Here is an 18,051-nt window from a genome sequence, read left to right as displayed (position 1 = left end):
GAAATTGAGTTATTTGTAGTGAGGTGGATGGACCTGGAGTCTGTCATACAGAGTGAAGTAAGTCAGAAGGAGAAAAACAAATACTGTATGCTAACACATATATATGGAATCTAAGAAAAAAAAATGTCATGAAGAGACTAGGGGTAGGACAGGAATAAAACACAGACCTACTAGAGTATGGACTTGATATGGGGTGGGGAAAGAGTAAGCAGTGACGAAGTGAGAGAGTGGCATGGACATATATACACTATCAAATGTAAAACAGATAGCTAGTCAGAAGCAGCCGCATAGGATAGGGAGATCAGCTCAGTGCTTTGTGACTACCTAGAGGAGTGCGATAGGGAGGGTGGGAGCGAGCGAGATGCAAGAGGGAAGAGATATGGGAACATATGTATATGTATAACTGATTCACTTTGTTGTAAAGCAGAAACTAACACACCAGTGTAAAACAGTTATACTCCAATAAAGATGTTAAAAAAAAAAAAGAGTCATGTATCAAAATGTTCATTGTAGCTCTATTTACTATAGCCGGGACGTGGAAGCAACCTATGTGTCCATCAACAGATGAATGGATAAAGCAGATGTGGCACATATATTCAATGGAATAGTACTCAGCCATAAAAAGAAATGAAACTGAGTTATTTGTAGTGAGGTGGATGGACCTAGGGTCTGTCATACAGAGTGAAGTAAGTCAGAAGGAGAAAAACAAACACCGTATGTTAACACATTTATATGGAATCTAAGAAAAAAAAAAAGGTCATGAAGTACCTCAGGGTAAGACGGGAATAAAGACACAGACCTACTAGAGCATGGACTTGAGGATATGGGGAGGGGGAAGGGTAAGCTGTGACAAAGTGAGAGAGTGGCATGGACATATATACACTACCAAACCTAAAATAGATAGCTAGTTGGAAGGAGCCTCATAGCACAGCGAGATCAGCTAGGTGGTTTGTGACCACCTAGATGGGTGAGATAGGGAGGATGGGAAGGAGGGAGATGCAAGTGGGAAGAGGTATGGGATCATATGTACATGTATAACTGATTCACTTTGTTATAAAGCAGAAACTAACACACCATTGTAAAGCAATTATATTGCAATAAAGATGTTAAAAAATTTTTATAAAGAATAAAAAAAAGATACAAAAAAATAAAAATAAAAAAAAGCAAAATTGTGAGTCTACCATCTTCTTGATACAAAAACCAGACAAAGGTATCACATAAAAAATAAAATTACAGACCAATATCACTGATGAACCTAGATGCAAAAATCCTCAACAAAATACTAGCAAACGAAATGCAACAATACATTAAAAGGATCATACACCATGATCAAGTCGGATTTATCCTAGGGATGCAAGGATTTTTCAATATCCACAAATCAATCAATGTGATACACCACATTAACAAAACGAAGAATACATCTCAAATAGATGCAGAAAAAGCTTTTGATAAAATTCAACATCCATTTATGGTAAAAACTCACCAGAAAGTGGGCATAGAGGGAACATACCTCAACATAATAAAGGCCATATATGACAAACCCACAGATAACATCACAGTCAATGGTGAAGAGCTGAAAGCAGCTCCTGTAAGATCAGGAAGAAGACAAGGATGTCCACTCTTGTCACTTTTATTCAACATAGTTTTGGAACTCTCAGCCACAGCAATCAGAGAAGAAAAGGACTCCAAATTGAAAAGGAAGATGTAAAAGTGTCACTATTTGCAGATGACACAATACTATACATAGAAAATTGTAAAGGCACCAGCAAAAAACTACCAGAGCTCATCAATGAATTAGGTAAAGATTCAGGATACAAAATTAATATACAGAAATATGCTGCATTTCTATACACTAACAATGAAATATCAGACAGAGAAACTATGGAAACAATCCCATTTACCATCAAATCAGAAAGACAAAAAGCTAGGAATAAACCTCCCTAAGGAGGCAAAAGACCTGTACTTTTTTTTTTTGCGTTACAAGGGCCTCTCACTGTTGTGGCCTCTCCCGTTGCGGAGCACAGGCTCCGGACGCGCAGGCTCAGCGGCCATGGCTCACGGGCCCAGCTGCTCCGCGGCACGTGGGATCTTCCCGGACCCGGGCACGAACCCGTATCCCCTGCATCGGCTGGCGGGCTCTCAACCACTGCGCCACCAGGGAAGCCCCCAAGACCTGTACTCATAAAACTATAAAATGCTGATGAAAGATACTGAAGATCACATAAACAGGTGGAAAGATACACCGTGTTCTTGGATTGGAGAAATCAACATTGTTAAAATGACCATACTACCCAAGGCAATCTACAGATTCAGTGTAATCCCTATTAAATTACCAGTGGCATTTTTCACAGAACAGGAACAAAAAATTTAAAAATTTTAATGGACACACAAAAGATACCGAATAGCTAAAACAATCTTGAGAAAGAAGAATGGAGCTGGTGGAATCACACCCCCTGACTTCAGACTATACTACAAAGCTACAGTCATCAAAACAGTATGGTATTGGCACAAAAACAGACACATAGATCAATGGAACAGGATAGAAAGCCCAGAAATACACCCACATGCTTATGGTCAATTAATCTACAACAATGGAGGCAAGAATATGCATTAGAGAAAAGGTAGTGTCTTCAAGAAGTGGTGCTGGGAAAACTGGACGGCTACATGTAAAAGAATGAAATTAGAACATTCTCTAACACCATGTACAAAAATAAACTCAAAATAGATTAAAGACCTAAATGTAAGACAGGATAGCATAAAACTCCTAGAGGAAAACATAGGCAGGACACTCTTTGACGTAAGTTGCAGCAATATTTTTTGGCTTTGTCTCCTAGAGTAATGGAAACAAAAACAAAAATAAACAAATGGGACGTAATTAAACTTAAAAGCTTTTGCACAGTAAAGGGAACTATAAAGAAAACTAAAAGATAATCTATGGAATGGGGGGAAAATATTTGCAAACGATGTGACTGACATGGAATTAATTTCCAAAATATACAAACAGCTCACGCAGCTCAATATCAGAAAACAAACAACCCAATCAAAAAATAGGCAGAAGACCTAAACAGACATTTCTACATAGAAGACATACAGATGGACAAGCACATGAAAAGATGCTCAACATTGCTAATTATTAGAGAAATGCAAATCAAACCAGAATGAGGTATCACCTCATACCAGTCAGAATGGTCATCATTAAAAAGTCTACAAACAGTAAATGCTCTGAGAGGGTGTGGAGAAAAGGGAACCCTCTTACATTGTTGGTGGGAATGTAAACTGTTGCAACCATTATGGAGAACAGTATGGAGGTTCCTTAAAAAAATAAAAATAAGAGTTGCCATATGATCCAGAAATCCCACTCCTGGGAGTATATCCAAAGATAACTCTAAGTTGAAAAGATAAATGCACCCCAGTGTTCATAGCAGCACTATTTACAATAGCCAAGACAAGGAAGCAAACTAAATATCCATTGACAGATGAATGGATAAAGAAGATGTGCTATATATACACAATAGAATACTACTCAGCCATAAAAAAGAGTGAAATAATGCCATTTGCAGCTTCATGGATGGACCTAGAGATTATCATAGTAAGTGAAGTATGTCAGACACAGAAAGACAAATATCATATCACTTTTATGTGGAATCTAAAAAAGTGATACAAATGAACTTATTTACAAAACAGAAAGAGACTCACAGATGTAGAAAACAAACTTATGGCTACCAAAGGGGAACTTGGGATTAACAGATACAGACTACTATATATAAAATAGATAAACAATAAGGATCTACTATATAGCACAGGGAACTATATTCAGTATCGTGTAATACCCTATAATGGAAAAGAATCTGAAAAAGAATATATATACATACAATTGAATCACTTTTCTCTACACCTGAAAGATTACAAATCAACTCTACCTCAATAAAAAAATAAAAATTATAAAATTTAAAAAAGCAAAATTGATTAAAAGTATCCTATGTTAGATTCTGTTACTTGTCTCTATATATAAAATATATGCTAGCAAAAATTAATTTTGAATTATACTGTTATTAGTTTAGGAGCACAACTTGAGGATTTTAAATCCCTAATATGAATAACTAATAAAAATATCAATCTTGTACATGAATAATTAAGATACTGATATAGTTTGTTAATGATAAAATAAATTCCTTTTTCTAAATGCAAAACCGATATATATCTTTAAAAATTAAAAAAGAAGAGGTGATAAAGGGAAAATTCCCTTTTTGCAATTTGGCTTACTTCTGTAATACACCTGACCTTATACTGTCACCATAGATATATTGCTTCCCTAGCATACCAATGAATGTTTGGAGGAAATTTGCTGAATACTTCTTCCAATAATTATTAAAAATTATTTTTCATGTAGTAGGACTACAAGCAATATGCAGTATGCATATTTGGATTACATGGTTAATTTTTATTTTTTAAACTTTCTTAGTGTTTTAATGAGAACCAGGTAAACATTTAACATTGTTTATTAAAAATCACATCATTCTCAATTTTCCTTTACAATGAATGTAGAAGATATCACTAAAATGAAATAATGGGAACATCATATCCTCTCGTTTGGAACTTTGTTACTTTCAAACCCTTATATATTTTCTGGTGATGACAGACTTTTCCATTTTTGTTATTTAATGATTATTGACTGAATGGTAAGGCACTGAGGAATTTAAAATACTGCAGGATACAGACATTGGAATTTATAATCTAAAAGAGAAGATACATCCAAACTCAAATCACTATCACATAAGACAGTATAATTACCATAAGTTATACAGGTAAGTGCTAGAGGGGACAACAGGGGATATAATAAGCATTGTTCTGTGGGGCTAATCAGAGAGATTGCAAGGAAAAAGTGATACCTAATCTGGGCAAAAAATAATGCTTAGAAGCCAGAGTCAGAGATTCAAAAGAGGGAGAAGGGGGGTAAATCCTAGGCAGAAAGCACAGCATGAGGAAAGGCAAAGAGATCAGAAATCATAATGGATATTAGGGTGACAGCAGGAGGTTTTGATTGACTAGACTTCTGTGTGGGAGAGTGGTGGGTAACTGGGAAGACAGGCTGGGTGTTGTATCAGAGTGCAGATTTGAGAAAAATATCTGCTGAATGAATACAATAAACCAGACATTCAGTGCAAGTTAGAACAATGAATTGCCAAATAAGGATCTATCTGGCTATTTTGGTGTGTCTAATTACAGAGCGAAAATGTTTTATTATAGGAAACAAATACTGAATCAGCACATTAAGAAAGTATCCCTAATTAACAATACTTTTAAAGAGTCAGGATATTTGAAGTACCAGAATAGATTATTTTTGTTTTTGTGTGTATAGAAAGCCAGGAGAGATGGAGGTGCATGAATAGACACAGATAAATAAATAGAAAGTATTCTAATGCACTTATCTTTTAGGAAGTGCTTATTCTAGTCTAGAAAATGTGTTATTGACAAATGTAAGAAAAATAAAAATTGTTACAGGATATTTATTACTTATATGTGTGCAGAACATTACATTTTTTATGAGTGTCTTCAGAAATACTCATTTAAAGTTCATAAAAACCATATTGCTGTGGATAAAAGGGAACCCTCAAATGTTTGTGGGAATGTAAATTGGTGCAGCCACTTTGGAAAACAGTATGGAGGTTTCTTTAAAAACTAAAAATAGAGCTACCACATGATCAAGCAATCCCACTCCTGGGTACATATCCAGAAAAAATGAAAACTCTAATTTGAAAAGATATATGTACCCCAGTGTTCATAGCAGCACTATTTATAATAGCTAAGACACAGAAGCAACCTAAATGTCCATTGACAGATGAATGGATAGAGAAGATGTGGTGTGTGTGTGTGTGTGTGTGTGTGTGTGTGTGTGTATACACACACATACACATGCATATATATATATATATATATATATATATACACACACACACAATGGAATATTGTATGTTATATTGTATATTAGGAGTATGGGATTAACAGACACAAACTACTATACATAAAATAGACAAGCAACAAGGATTTACTGTATAGCACAGGGAATTATATTCAGTATCTTGAATAACCTATAATGGAATATTACCTGAAAAAAATAGCTGAATCACTGTGCTATACATCTTAAACTAACACAATATTGTAAATCAACTATACTTCAATAAAAACAAATAAAAACCATAATATTCAACACAGCAATTATATTATTCCCATTTTACAGATGAAGACTGGGGCTCAGAGAGGCCCAGAATATCCCAGTGCCAATGATGAGGGAAATGATAAAAGCCCAAATTTGAAACCGACTCAAAAATGTGCCTCTTTCTTCTACCCAATTGTTGCTCCCCTAAAAGCAATGGACTTACTGGCTTTTTGACTTTGAGAAAGTAATTCAGACCCTCTAAGCCTCACTGTCTTCATCTGTACAATGGGAATAAAAATCACACTTCACAGAGGTATCAAGCTGTTCTGGAAAGTTATGTTTTTTCTAGAAAACTGTCTATTTTATCTGTTTCCAAATGCACTGGACAGCATTATTCATAATATTCTCTTATGAATTTTAAAATCTTTACTATCTTTATATGCCCTTTTCCCTCATTCTAACTAATGTCTGTGCCTTCTCTCTCTTCTTAACCAGTATTGCCAGAGGTTTCTCCACTAAATTTGTCTTCTCTAAGAACTAACTTTTGTTTTTGGATCTTCTCTAGTATTTCTTTGCTTTGCATTATTTTTTCCTCTTGTCTTTTAATTTCCATCCTCTGCTTACTCTACAGGCTAACTCTGTATTCTAGCTCTCACTTCTTGTGGATCTTGTCAGTTACTAATTTCAGTGTCCTGGTTTCCATTATGATTTCTTCTTAACCCATTAATTAATTTGAAGATTTTTTTTTTAAGTTTACAGACTAAAGTAAAAGACGTGATAAATATCTTTCTATTGCTTTGTAGTGTTATCACTGAAAAGATATTTTGCACAATACTGATTATCTGGATTTACTTAGAATTTATTGGAATTTACATTTTTTTTTTTTTTCGGTATGCGGGCCTCTCACTGTTGTGGCCTCTCCCGTTGCAGAGCGCAGGCTCCGGACGTACAGGCTCAGCGGCCATGGCTCACGGGCCCAGCCGCTCCGCGGCATGTGGGATCTTCCCGGACCGGGGCACGAACCCGTGTCCCCTGCATCGGCAGGCGGATTCTCAACCACTGCGCCACCAGGGAAGCCCTGGAATTTACATTTATATAAATTTATTCTTTGTGCTTGAATATTGTAAATCTTCATAAGTGTTTTATGTTTGCTTGAAAAGAATGAAGCTCTCTATGTGTTAGGTTCATTATTTAACTCTTACATAAAGCTTGCTATTAAGTTTTCCAAATTCTCTAACCTTGTTATTTTTTGTCTTCTTGATTGAGCACTTATCTAATTTTCTCCACTCCTTTATTTCCAACCTTTCAATGATTGTCTCTTGTAAACAGCATATAACTGCATTAAAAAAATCTAGTGTGAGGAACTTTGTGTTTAATAGGTATGTTTAATTGAGTTATTTTCACTTTAATAACAGGTACATTTACATGTAACTAGTTTTGCTGGGTTTTTTTTTTTTTGGTGGTTTCTCTTAACCATGTTTTTTTCCTGTAATTTTCCCCTTTTCCTGTCTTTATTAGTTTGATTCATTCTCTTTTTTCTCTCTGTACTAGTATATATCTTTAAGAGATTATATTTTTAACACCTATATTTAACAAGTTGCAAAACTAATTATAATCTCCATTTCCTTCTGAAAGCAAACAAAAGAATATAGAGGGCTTTTTTTTTTCCCCCAAAGTTCCCATACCACATTCTATGTTATTTATCTAGAAGTTTAGCTTTCGAAGTTTTTTTACAAAATTTACTTAAGTATAACATTTGTTATATATGTATATATATGTGTATATATATACACACACACACACATACATACCCATATACTGCACAAATCATAAGTGTGCAGCTTTCAGTATAATCGAAAAAATTATACTATTTCCTTTTTTTCTTCTAAACATATTAAAGTATCTTAAAATTTTTTTTTTTCGGTAATACAAGGTTCTTTATGTATTCATTCTTCCATCTGTCACACTTGGTGGCTTTCTTTCCTTCATAAATTGATGTAGTTTACAATTTTTGACTATCTCATATTTGCTTTCCATGGAAGTCTCATGTGTCCTGGATTCTGACAATTGCATGTTTCTTTCTGAGTTAGCTCTATAGGTGTCTCCGGTTTGGGACCCACTTTTTTTTTTTCACTCTTCATGTTTCTCCTATGGTTCCCCTTTCACAAAGGCAGTGTGAAATTAGAAGCCATATTTCCCCACAGTAAATGCTCCTGGTTTTGCTTTCTCATGTGTGACGCTATTTCTATTCAAGGTCCCAAGTGGGCCACAGAGAATTTAGCAGCTTGCCTAGCCCAGGCCAACAGTTTTTCTTGTCTCTGTTTCAGAGCCTAGGTAGCCCATCATAGCTCCAGAGTCAAGACCTGCACCTTTGTCTTCTCAGCACCTAAAACACTAGCCTCTCACCCTTTAGGCCGGCTTCTGTTCTGATATTCCCATGGGCTGCTGGGTTTCCACATGGGCTCACTGCTCTCATTCTCACTGGTGGCACGTGGGCATTTCTCTCAAGTTCAGCTGTGAATTAAATAAACCTGTATTTGCCTGTGTGTGGGATGCATGTAGGAAGTACTGAGGATGATGGACAGGAGGAGGTTTTCTATCAGCTAAGTATACTATATTTTCTAGAAGTATGTTAAATGATTTTAACACGGATTTTCCTTCTTAAACGTTTTAATTGTAAAGTACACATTACATAAAATTTACCATTTTAATTAACCATTTTAAATTTTAATAATTTTTTATTGTACAGTTCAGTAGTGTTAAGCATATTCACCTTAGTGTGCAAGCAACCTCCAAAACTCATTCCATTTCCAAAACTGAAACTCCATACCTATTAAACAAACTCCCTATTCCCTTCTTGCCCCTGTCTGTGGCAACCACCATTTTCCTTCTTGTCTCTATAAACCTGACTACTCTAGGTACCTCATATTAGTGGAGTCATACGGTATTTGTTCATTTCACTTATCATCATGTCTTCAAGGTTCATGCATGTTGTAGTAGCCAGAATTTCTTTCCTTTAAATATGAATAATATATCATTGTTTGTATATACAGTTTATCCATTCTTCCATCAAATAACACTCGAGTTGCTTCCATCTTTTAGCTATTGTGAATAATGCTGCTATGAACATGGGTATTCAAATATAACTTTAAGACCTTGCTTTCAATTCTTTTGGACATATACCCAGAAATGGAATTGTTAAATGATATATAATTCTGTCTTAAAATACTGTTTTCCATACTGGTTGCACCATTTTACATTCCTATCCACAGTGCATACAGTTTCCAATTTTTCCACATCCTTCACAACAATTGTTGTTTTGTTTTTGTTGTTGTTTTTTACCCTAAGGGGTCTGAGGTAATATCTCATTGTAGTTTTGACTTGCATTTCCCTAATGATTAGTGATGCTGAACAGTTTTTCATGTGCTTGGTCATTTGTATATCTCTTTTGAGAACTAAATGATTAAAAAAAATCTTTTGATTGAAATATAACTACATAGATATAGAAAAGCATGCTGATTGACTTAAAGTTTTGTTTCCAACTAATTATAGTTGATTATATGGACAAATGGTTTTCATTATCTTGAGATAATTCAGAGTACATCAAAATCATCATGAATGGTATTATCATTTTACCTGGTGTCTTTTCAGGAAACAGCTACGATTAGAGATCTCAGTTTTTATCTATGAATTGCCTCAATACTTGACCCTAAAACATCTAGAAATAGTATATCTCAAATATGAATCCAAGGTAATGGTAGATTTTACCCTGAAAATTCCATCCTAGGTAACTGCATAAAACCTGTCGACCAACTAATAAACAAAAATATAGTGAATGCTATTTTACCTACAAATGGAAAATCTGTCGTAGGAATTTTTCATGGTTAACACATCCTGCATTTTTTGCTTTCTTTCTAGAACAGATTGAGGCAACCCACCACAGTGGCCAAGTTAGGAGGAGGGTTGTTGCTCAGCACAGAGAAGAGTGAGAAAACCTGTTTTTTTTTCGGGGGGGCGGGCAGTAAAGAATTTGAGGTTATTCTAAGAATAGTCCACAAACATGAAAGTTCTTTGTATATTTTGTTTAGTTCTTTGTATTTTTCCTACTTGGGTATTATCTGTTTTCACTTTTCTCCAGTAGTGTGTGTAACCAAGGAATAGTGGTACAAAAATATAAATAAAATCTAAGAATAAGTTGAAATAAAAGAAGTAATACACATTTCTATTAAAAAGTTGTACAATGTGTTATTTGCAAAAAGAACAAGACTCTTATTTTGAGACCTCTGACCTCTAGACCTTCTACTGAGGAAGAGAGAAACATCTAATTTTAGCGTCCCCTTACCATCAGTAGACATTTCTCTTAAGTTTGTAAATTAATTCTATGAAATACAGGAAACTACATACACAGATTTCATAATGTTCATAATTCTTGACTAGTAACTTTCAGGTTTTTTCTATTGAAAAAAATCATAAGGATTAAAGCTGTAAACTATTACACCTAAAAATATTTAATCAATTAACTTCCTAATAAAGCTTGACTGATGAAAAGTATGTGCTGGGTGTTTTTAAAAGAAGCTCTTTCATGTTTTCATTTTAAGTAATAATTGCATTTCTTTTACATATTTCTTTTTAATCAATGTATTTAAAATGTGGTCTGGATTTTCACTCAACTACTATATAATTTATTTCTACTTCTTTGGAGTAATTCCCTAATAAAATGATTAATGACAACAGCATAATGATTAATAATGATATATTATACTTCATGGCTCCTAGGAGATACAAGCACTTTATTACAGATTTCATTGCCTTCATCAGTATTAGGAGACAGAATGAGAGGATACTATTCTTTTTTTGAGAATTTAAAACACAAAAGAGGTTAAAGCCATGTCAAATAATACTTACATGTTTTTGTGTCCATGAATATGAATATTAGTTCATATTTGTTCTATACTAATATTTCTTTTATGTGCCTACTATAAACCAATGTGATCTGTCAAAAAGAGAAAGGTTTATACTTTCTCATATTTGCCTATAATTACCAATTTTATCCTTATTTTGTTTAATTTCTCTGACTTCCAGGAAAGTACTAAAAGAATAAAAGAATTTAAAGTGATAGTAATTCATTTTGACTTGACAATTTTCTGTCTTTCACTTAAGTTTGGCAGTTTGGAAATTATTAGTATAATTTAAAAATACCCAGCAGGAGAAACTGCCTTGGCGATATTTAGAAATACCTGCCTCAAGATCCAAACTCCTGTAGCTTATTAGGACAACGCTGGGTCTGAGATTGGGATTTCCTGAAATCTAGGCTAGAGTTTATATTCTAAGTTTGTGAAACATACAGTTGCAATGTTGTCTACCCACACTCATTAGAATATGCTGCAAAGTAATGTAGTTATAAAGACCAGTTTCAAAGATTCTTTAAAAGAAGACCAATTTAAAAGAAGTAGAGTCATTGACTGTAAGTGCAGTCATTCTGTAAGTTTAAAAATAAGACTCATTCTGAAATTTTATTGTATATTCTTATGGTATATACTGAGCCTACATACCTGCCCCAGGCTGCCTCGTTTGTAGATGCTTTATTAACTGGAACACAGGAGGAGTCACTGATGGCTGATTTATTCATCTTATAGCAGAAACCGCAGTCTGGATCCAACATACATTCATTACAGTAACTGTAAAATGAAAGGAGTTGTAGTCATGTTCAGAGACAACTGCTGCTCAGTCAGTACACAATATGTGCTCCCCTGCATTTTCCATTTTACTCTGCAGTAAGCTTGGGGCCATGGAACTTGTTTTGGCCATGGCAAATGACATGTGCTGAGGCAGGTGAGAGCTGGCTGGTCTCTTCCATCTCTCCTCCTCTGGTTGCAGCAACTTTGGAAACTACTTTGAGATGGAGGATTGGATGTGCAATATTGGATGTAGAAGAACCCCTGTCTACCTACAGCAAATATACTTTTGTTTTCCTAAGCCACTGAGATTTGTTACTGGAGCATGGACTGGTCCATCTTGAACCAGCTGCCTGGTTCCAAACTGTACCAAAGCATTTATTTCTCTTAAATGTCTCCATCATGTACCATATATTCTAAAAAATGGAATTTCCCCCTAATATATATCATGAAATAGAAAATTCAAAGAATGAAAAGAATTATATCTAGAGGAAAAAGTTAAAAAATAAAAATGCCACCACCCAAATAATGGTCACTGTTAACATCTTGGTGGACATCTGTATTTTTAATAAATATATATTGAAAATCAACTATGTTGTATGCCTAATTAAAAGAAGTTGTAACCTTTCAAAATTGTATAATTTTTTTTTAATTTTTTAGGCTGCACCGTGTGGCATGTGAGATCTCAGTTCCCCAACCAGGGATCAAACCCAGGACCCTGCATTGGGAGCACAGAGTCTTAACCACTGGACCATCAGGGAAGTCCCTAAAATTTTTTTTCAAGAGAAAAGAAAAGAAAAATTGGTGTAGGGAAAAAGGCTAACTTTTCACTAAGTTAATTACATCCACTGATTGGATTACAGAGCCATAACCAATTAATCATTGCTCACCTTACAGCAGTACCCTAAATGCAGGAAAATTTTAAAGAGGCAAAATCCTTTAGAGGGCAGGGTTTTCCAACGTAAGCCTACAGCGTGCTTGTAGAATGAGTTTTCTCACTGTCATACTATTTGCCAGACAAACCTGGAGCACTTTATACATAGCAGGCACACACAAGGTATGGAGACCCTAAGATGAATAAGCTAAAGTCCCTGCTCCTTGATAGATAAAAGGCAATGATGAGAAATAGCTATACCAGTAAATAATGGTAATATGATAGAAAACAGTGAAGAACTACTCTAAGGACAGAGACCTGATTATTCACCTGTAAGAGTGGGGGATAATTTCAGAGATGATATTTGAACTGGATCATAAGAGAAATTTACCCAGCAAAGAGGCAGAGAGAAGGGCATTTCAGAGAACTGCTTATTCTTGGGTTGGCCAAAAAGTTCGTTCGGGTTTTTCCATAACATCTCACAGAAAAAACCTGAACGAACTCCATACATAATTAAAGAACGGTCAATACAGACTTATTAAATATCTACTGTGTACAAGTAATTACACAGTGGGGTGTGGGAGAGAAACAGGGTAAGAATTACCACAAGTTACCCAAAGAAGATGTGAATCCTCAAAACCAAAATACTTCTTTCATACATTTAGCTAAATGGAACAAAACTGGCGTTGTTTAAAAATTAGATTATTGCCATTTCAGCCTCTGTCTATAAACCTTTCCTTTGCAAAGAGTCTATTTTTAATGAGACTTCAACCATATTCTAAAAGCAAAAAAAGAGGTCTTTCAAAGCCTACCGAAAGATCAATACACTTTAGAAAGGTGATACAGTATTGTGAATCTAAAATTTCCCACACTGGTGATAAGCAAAATAAAACAATAGAAAGCATAAGAAGTACTCTGAGCTTCTGGCTTTGAGAACTAGACTAGGCTAATTTGGAAAGGAAGATCATTCCTACTAGTATTTAGTTTGTTTATTTATTTGTTTGTTTTTTTATTCTCCCCATAAGAAGTAGAATTAACAACTTTGTTTCAATGGCTTTAAATGATACTTATTTGGGAAATGTCAATTCATCCACTTGTAGAGAAATGACTCTCTACTTAATTTCTCAAAAAATACTTATTTCCTATAAAAGGCCAAAAAACTTAGTGATAAAGACTAACAGTTACCAAGAACCTACTGTATGTGCATGTCAGACATACAAGGTGTTGCCCATAATGCTCCGCCTCTCTATCACCATTCAAGCATCCAACTCTGACCACAATCTTCCATTCTTCCAGCTTTCTTCCTAAATGATCCCTGCTCTGCCATGATCATTCACTCAACAAATACAATTATTTTACACTTACTCTGTGCCAGGCACTATTCCAGGGGCTGGGACTCATTAGCGAACAAAACAGTTTCTCTGCCCTCATGAAGCCGATTTGTGTATTAGACCTCCTGGTAACCTCCAGTTAAGTGATCTATTTACTCCCTATTCCTTAGCTTTTTCCTTTCTTTAGTTCTGTCCTTAACTAGCTTATTGACCATGACCCATCATTTCAACATCCTAAATTTCCCTGCCTATTTATCTTCTCATTTCACCCATCTAGCTATATATGAACACAAACATTTGCCTTTTCTGTGCCTTCACCCACCTACCCAAATGAAGCTGAAGGAATTACACAACACGGCAGATCAGTAGTTCCTCTGTAACACACTACTACCAGCCTCAAAAGGATCCTCAACAGCCTGAAATTCTCAATAGTTTTCTCTAGTCAACTCTATAGGAGGACTATTTTAAACATTCTACACAAAAACTATTCCTCAAATCTCCAATGCTCCATTTCCCTTTACTCTCTGCAAATGACCTTAACTTCAGCTTTACAGAGAAAACAGATGAAAGAGGTAAAGATGGGAAATTTATAATCTTATAGCAAACATATAAACCATTCTACTTTCCTATGCTCTAGTTACGAAGAGAAGCCATTCTTCTCAGCTAAGGTCAACTCCTCTATCTGGGCTTTCATCCCATTCCATCTCCTCAGGCCATCTCAGACCTGATTATTGCTCCTTCTTTCTCTTAAGATAAAATATTAGATTTTTGATTGTGATATTTTTCTCCTTTTAATGTAGGCATTTATAGCTATAAGTTTCCCCCTAAGCACTGCTTTAATTGCATCCCATATTTGGTGTGTTATGTCTTCATTTTCATTCACCTCAAAGTATTTTGCAGTTTCCCTTGTGATTTCTTCTTTGATCCATTAGCAACTGAGGAGTGCATTATTTAATTTTCATATACTTGTGAATTTCCCAGATTTCTTTGTTAGTGATTTCTAATTTCACTCCACTGTGATCAGAGAACATACTCTGTATTATTTCAATCCTTTTAAAATTTACCAAGGCTCATTTTGTGGCCTAGCATATGATCTGTCCTGGAGAATGTTCCTTGTACATTTATGAAGAATGCGTTATTCTGTTGTTGTTGGGTGAAGTGTTCTCTAGATGTCTGTTAGATCTAGATGGTTTATATTCAATATACTAATCTTAAAGCATCTCGGCCCCTTGGTTTCTAACAGCCTTCATCTCCACTTAACTTCCTCCACATCCTGGTAATTGTCATTATCTTGAAGAGGGGTCAGCAAACTATAGCCCTTGAGACAAATACAGACCACACCCCGTTTTTTTAAATAAAGTTTTACTGAAACATAGCCATGCCCATTTGTTTACTTATCTATGAATACCTTCAACTTCAAGGGCAGAGTTGAGAAGTCTAACAGAATCCATATGGCCTGCAAAGCCACAGACATTTACTATCTTACCCTTTACAGGAAGTCTGCTGATCCCTGATCTTAATCACATACACAGATTTCTTATTCCTTTCCTTTAAGATCTCTTACTTCCTTACTCCTAGGATAACTGTTCTTCTGTCTCAGAGATCTTCCACACTCCTTTTTTCCTGATGCTTCACTAACTTCATGGCTTTGCATCCTTCTCTGTCAGACTTTCATGGTAAACGACTTTAACCACTTTCACCAGACCCTCAGTGTTTTTGTATTTAGGTTCTCCTATAAAGTCAACCTATAAACTTTTATGTTTTGTTTCTTTCTATGTTTTTACTTTCTACATCTAAGTTGCTCTTTACTGGTGGAGAATTAACATAACCAGGCATATTGGTGAAACTCCACAATCACAGTATTCAACTGCAGCTGGGTCCTCACTGCTGGGAGGAAACTTTTACCTGTCCCTAATCAGTGATTTTCCCCACTCCCACAACTGATATTCCAAATGCCCACAACTCTCCTACAATCCCAATCCTTATTCCCTCCTACAAATCTTTTTGAAAATGGCCTTGCCTTGCTTCCTAGTGAAAACTGAAGAGATTAGGAATGAACTTTTTCAACTTTAAACTCAGACATGAACAAAGATATCTATAGCCACATCTATCCTCACCTGTTTTCCTCCAGGCCCTGAAAAAGAATTGTTCAAAGGTCATCCTTCTATCAGAACTTTTAATCTTATTCCCCTTGGTCTTCACTAGGACCAACACTTTGTCCCATTGGTTATTTTCTTCTCTTTATACTTTCAGACCTCTCCTAGAACATACCCCATAGTTTATGTGTAGGCTCTGGCCTTTCTCATATTAAAAAAGCATGAAAAACTGTCTTTTGTACTACTTCACACCAGTTCATAGGAGTCGGTCAGTGAAAAGAGGCCAAATATTAAAAAGAGTTCAATTTCCTTGCCATCTCAGGGAGTGGGCCACTGTTGGGAACTGATTGGCCAACTGATCTGGCCTTGGAGCCTCTCAGGCTTCTGGATGCAAAGTATGATTCCCTACCACTCCCTTATCCTTGACCTGGAATATTTGTTTTTCATCATTTGGACTATTTTACGGCAAAATTCTCCCAAATGTAACATTTCTAACTTCAACTTGACATTTAGAAGATAACACAAAACTTAAAATATCCTGGGGAATCTGCTAATTGACCTTTTACAGAGAGCATATATCATAACTGTGGCTTTAACAAATAGTGTTGAAAAAAGGAACAACTTCTAGAAGTGGCTATTTTTTATTCATGATTTGCTCTTTAAGGCTTTCTTGAACATGACCTGATAAATTTACATGAGATTTTCTAAATATAAAATTTGAGAATTTAAATATATTTTTACTAAATCAATGCTCATATGAACATTCTAAGCATAGATTAAAATATTTTTTTGTGAAAAGCAGACTGGTATATTAGGCCCTATTTGTCCCCTTTCACAGTATGACCTGGTTGAGTTCTAAATTTTGGACTTCAAGTTTTCCATCCCAAGAGCACATGATCTCTAAGAACCCACCCAGTTGCAAGATTCTACATGAAAGAAAAAGAAATACATATACTCTCACTCTAAATTCACACAAACTTTAATAGTGTAAAACATATTAGGATGCTGTAAAATCTCACAAATATTTACTCTTACATACTTATTTCAAGGGCAGAAATTATAAGTGTGCCTTACTTTAAGAAATTCTAAAGTTACAAAGGAAACGAATTACGAAAGCATTTACAAAAGGGCTACGTTTTATCAAAGGAACTGCTGAATTAATTACATAAAATGGGGATCCCTCTCTTTTGATACAAAATATTTTAAACTTCAGACAAGTCAGTATATAGTACAGTTGATGGTGATGGCCCTCTTCTCTGCTCTGTGCACACCTCTACTGTAGAACTTACAATGTTCTTTACTGACTGGTTTGCAAGGACCTGCGGGAAAAGGCCATGCTTACAAACACTGCAAATGCAGCACCCCATTGTAGGCTAGATACCCAATGCATGTTTATTGAATGAATCAAAGCATGGTAGCTCTATAAATCAAGGCACACTGTAGGCTTATTAATCTGTTTCTTCCCATTAATAGAAAATAATTTTGGGGGGTGGGTAGCTTGGAGTGAATATCTGAGTCATTTTTTGGAATGAAATTAAAAGAAGGTAAATCATCTCACGCCGGTCAGATTGGCCATCATCAAAAACTCTAGAAACAATAAATGCTGGAGAGCGTGTGGAGAAAAGGGAACCCTCTTGCACTGCTGGTGGGAATGTAAATTGATACAGCCACTATGGAGAACAGTATGGAGGTTCCTTAAAAAACTACAAATAGAATTACCATACGACCCCGCAATCCCACTACTGGGCATATACCCTGAGAAAACCATAATTCAAAAAGAGTCATGTACCAAAATGTTCATTGCAGCTCTATTTACAATAGCCAGGACATGGAAGCAACCTAAGTGTCCATCAACAGATGAATGGATAAAGAAGATGTGGCACATATATACAATGGAATATTACTCAGCCATAAAAAG

General features: G+C 35.4%; 1 protein-coding gene across 1 annotated transcript in view; it reads right to left on the bottom strand.

Annotated features, from left to right (window-relative positions):
* Positions 1 to 18,051, bottom strand: part of SLC2A13 (solute carrier family 2 member 13) — a 473,922-nt gene that overhangs the window by 80,869 nt on the left and 375,002 nt on the right. Inside the window, exon 7 of the mRNA XM_024122830.3 lies at positions 11,710 to 11,835. Coding sequence (XP_023978598.1) covers positions 11,710 to 11,835 — 126 coding nt within the window. The remainder of the gene's footprint in view (positions 1 to 11,709; positions 11,836 to 18,051) is intronic.

The sequence above is a fragment of the Physeter macrocephalus genome, chromosome 6 (genome assembly GCF_002837175.3).
Source record: "Physeter macrocephalus isolate SW-GA chromosome 6, ASM283717v5, whole genome shotgun sequence".
In the NCBI taxonomy this organism is placed as follows: domain Eukaryota; kingdom Metazoa; phylum Chordata; class Mammalia; order Artiodactyla; family Physeteridae; genus Physeter; species Physeter macrocephalus.
Note: the sequence above shows the minus strand (reverse complement) of the source record. Positions and strands in the feature narration are given on the sequence as shown.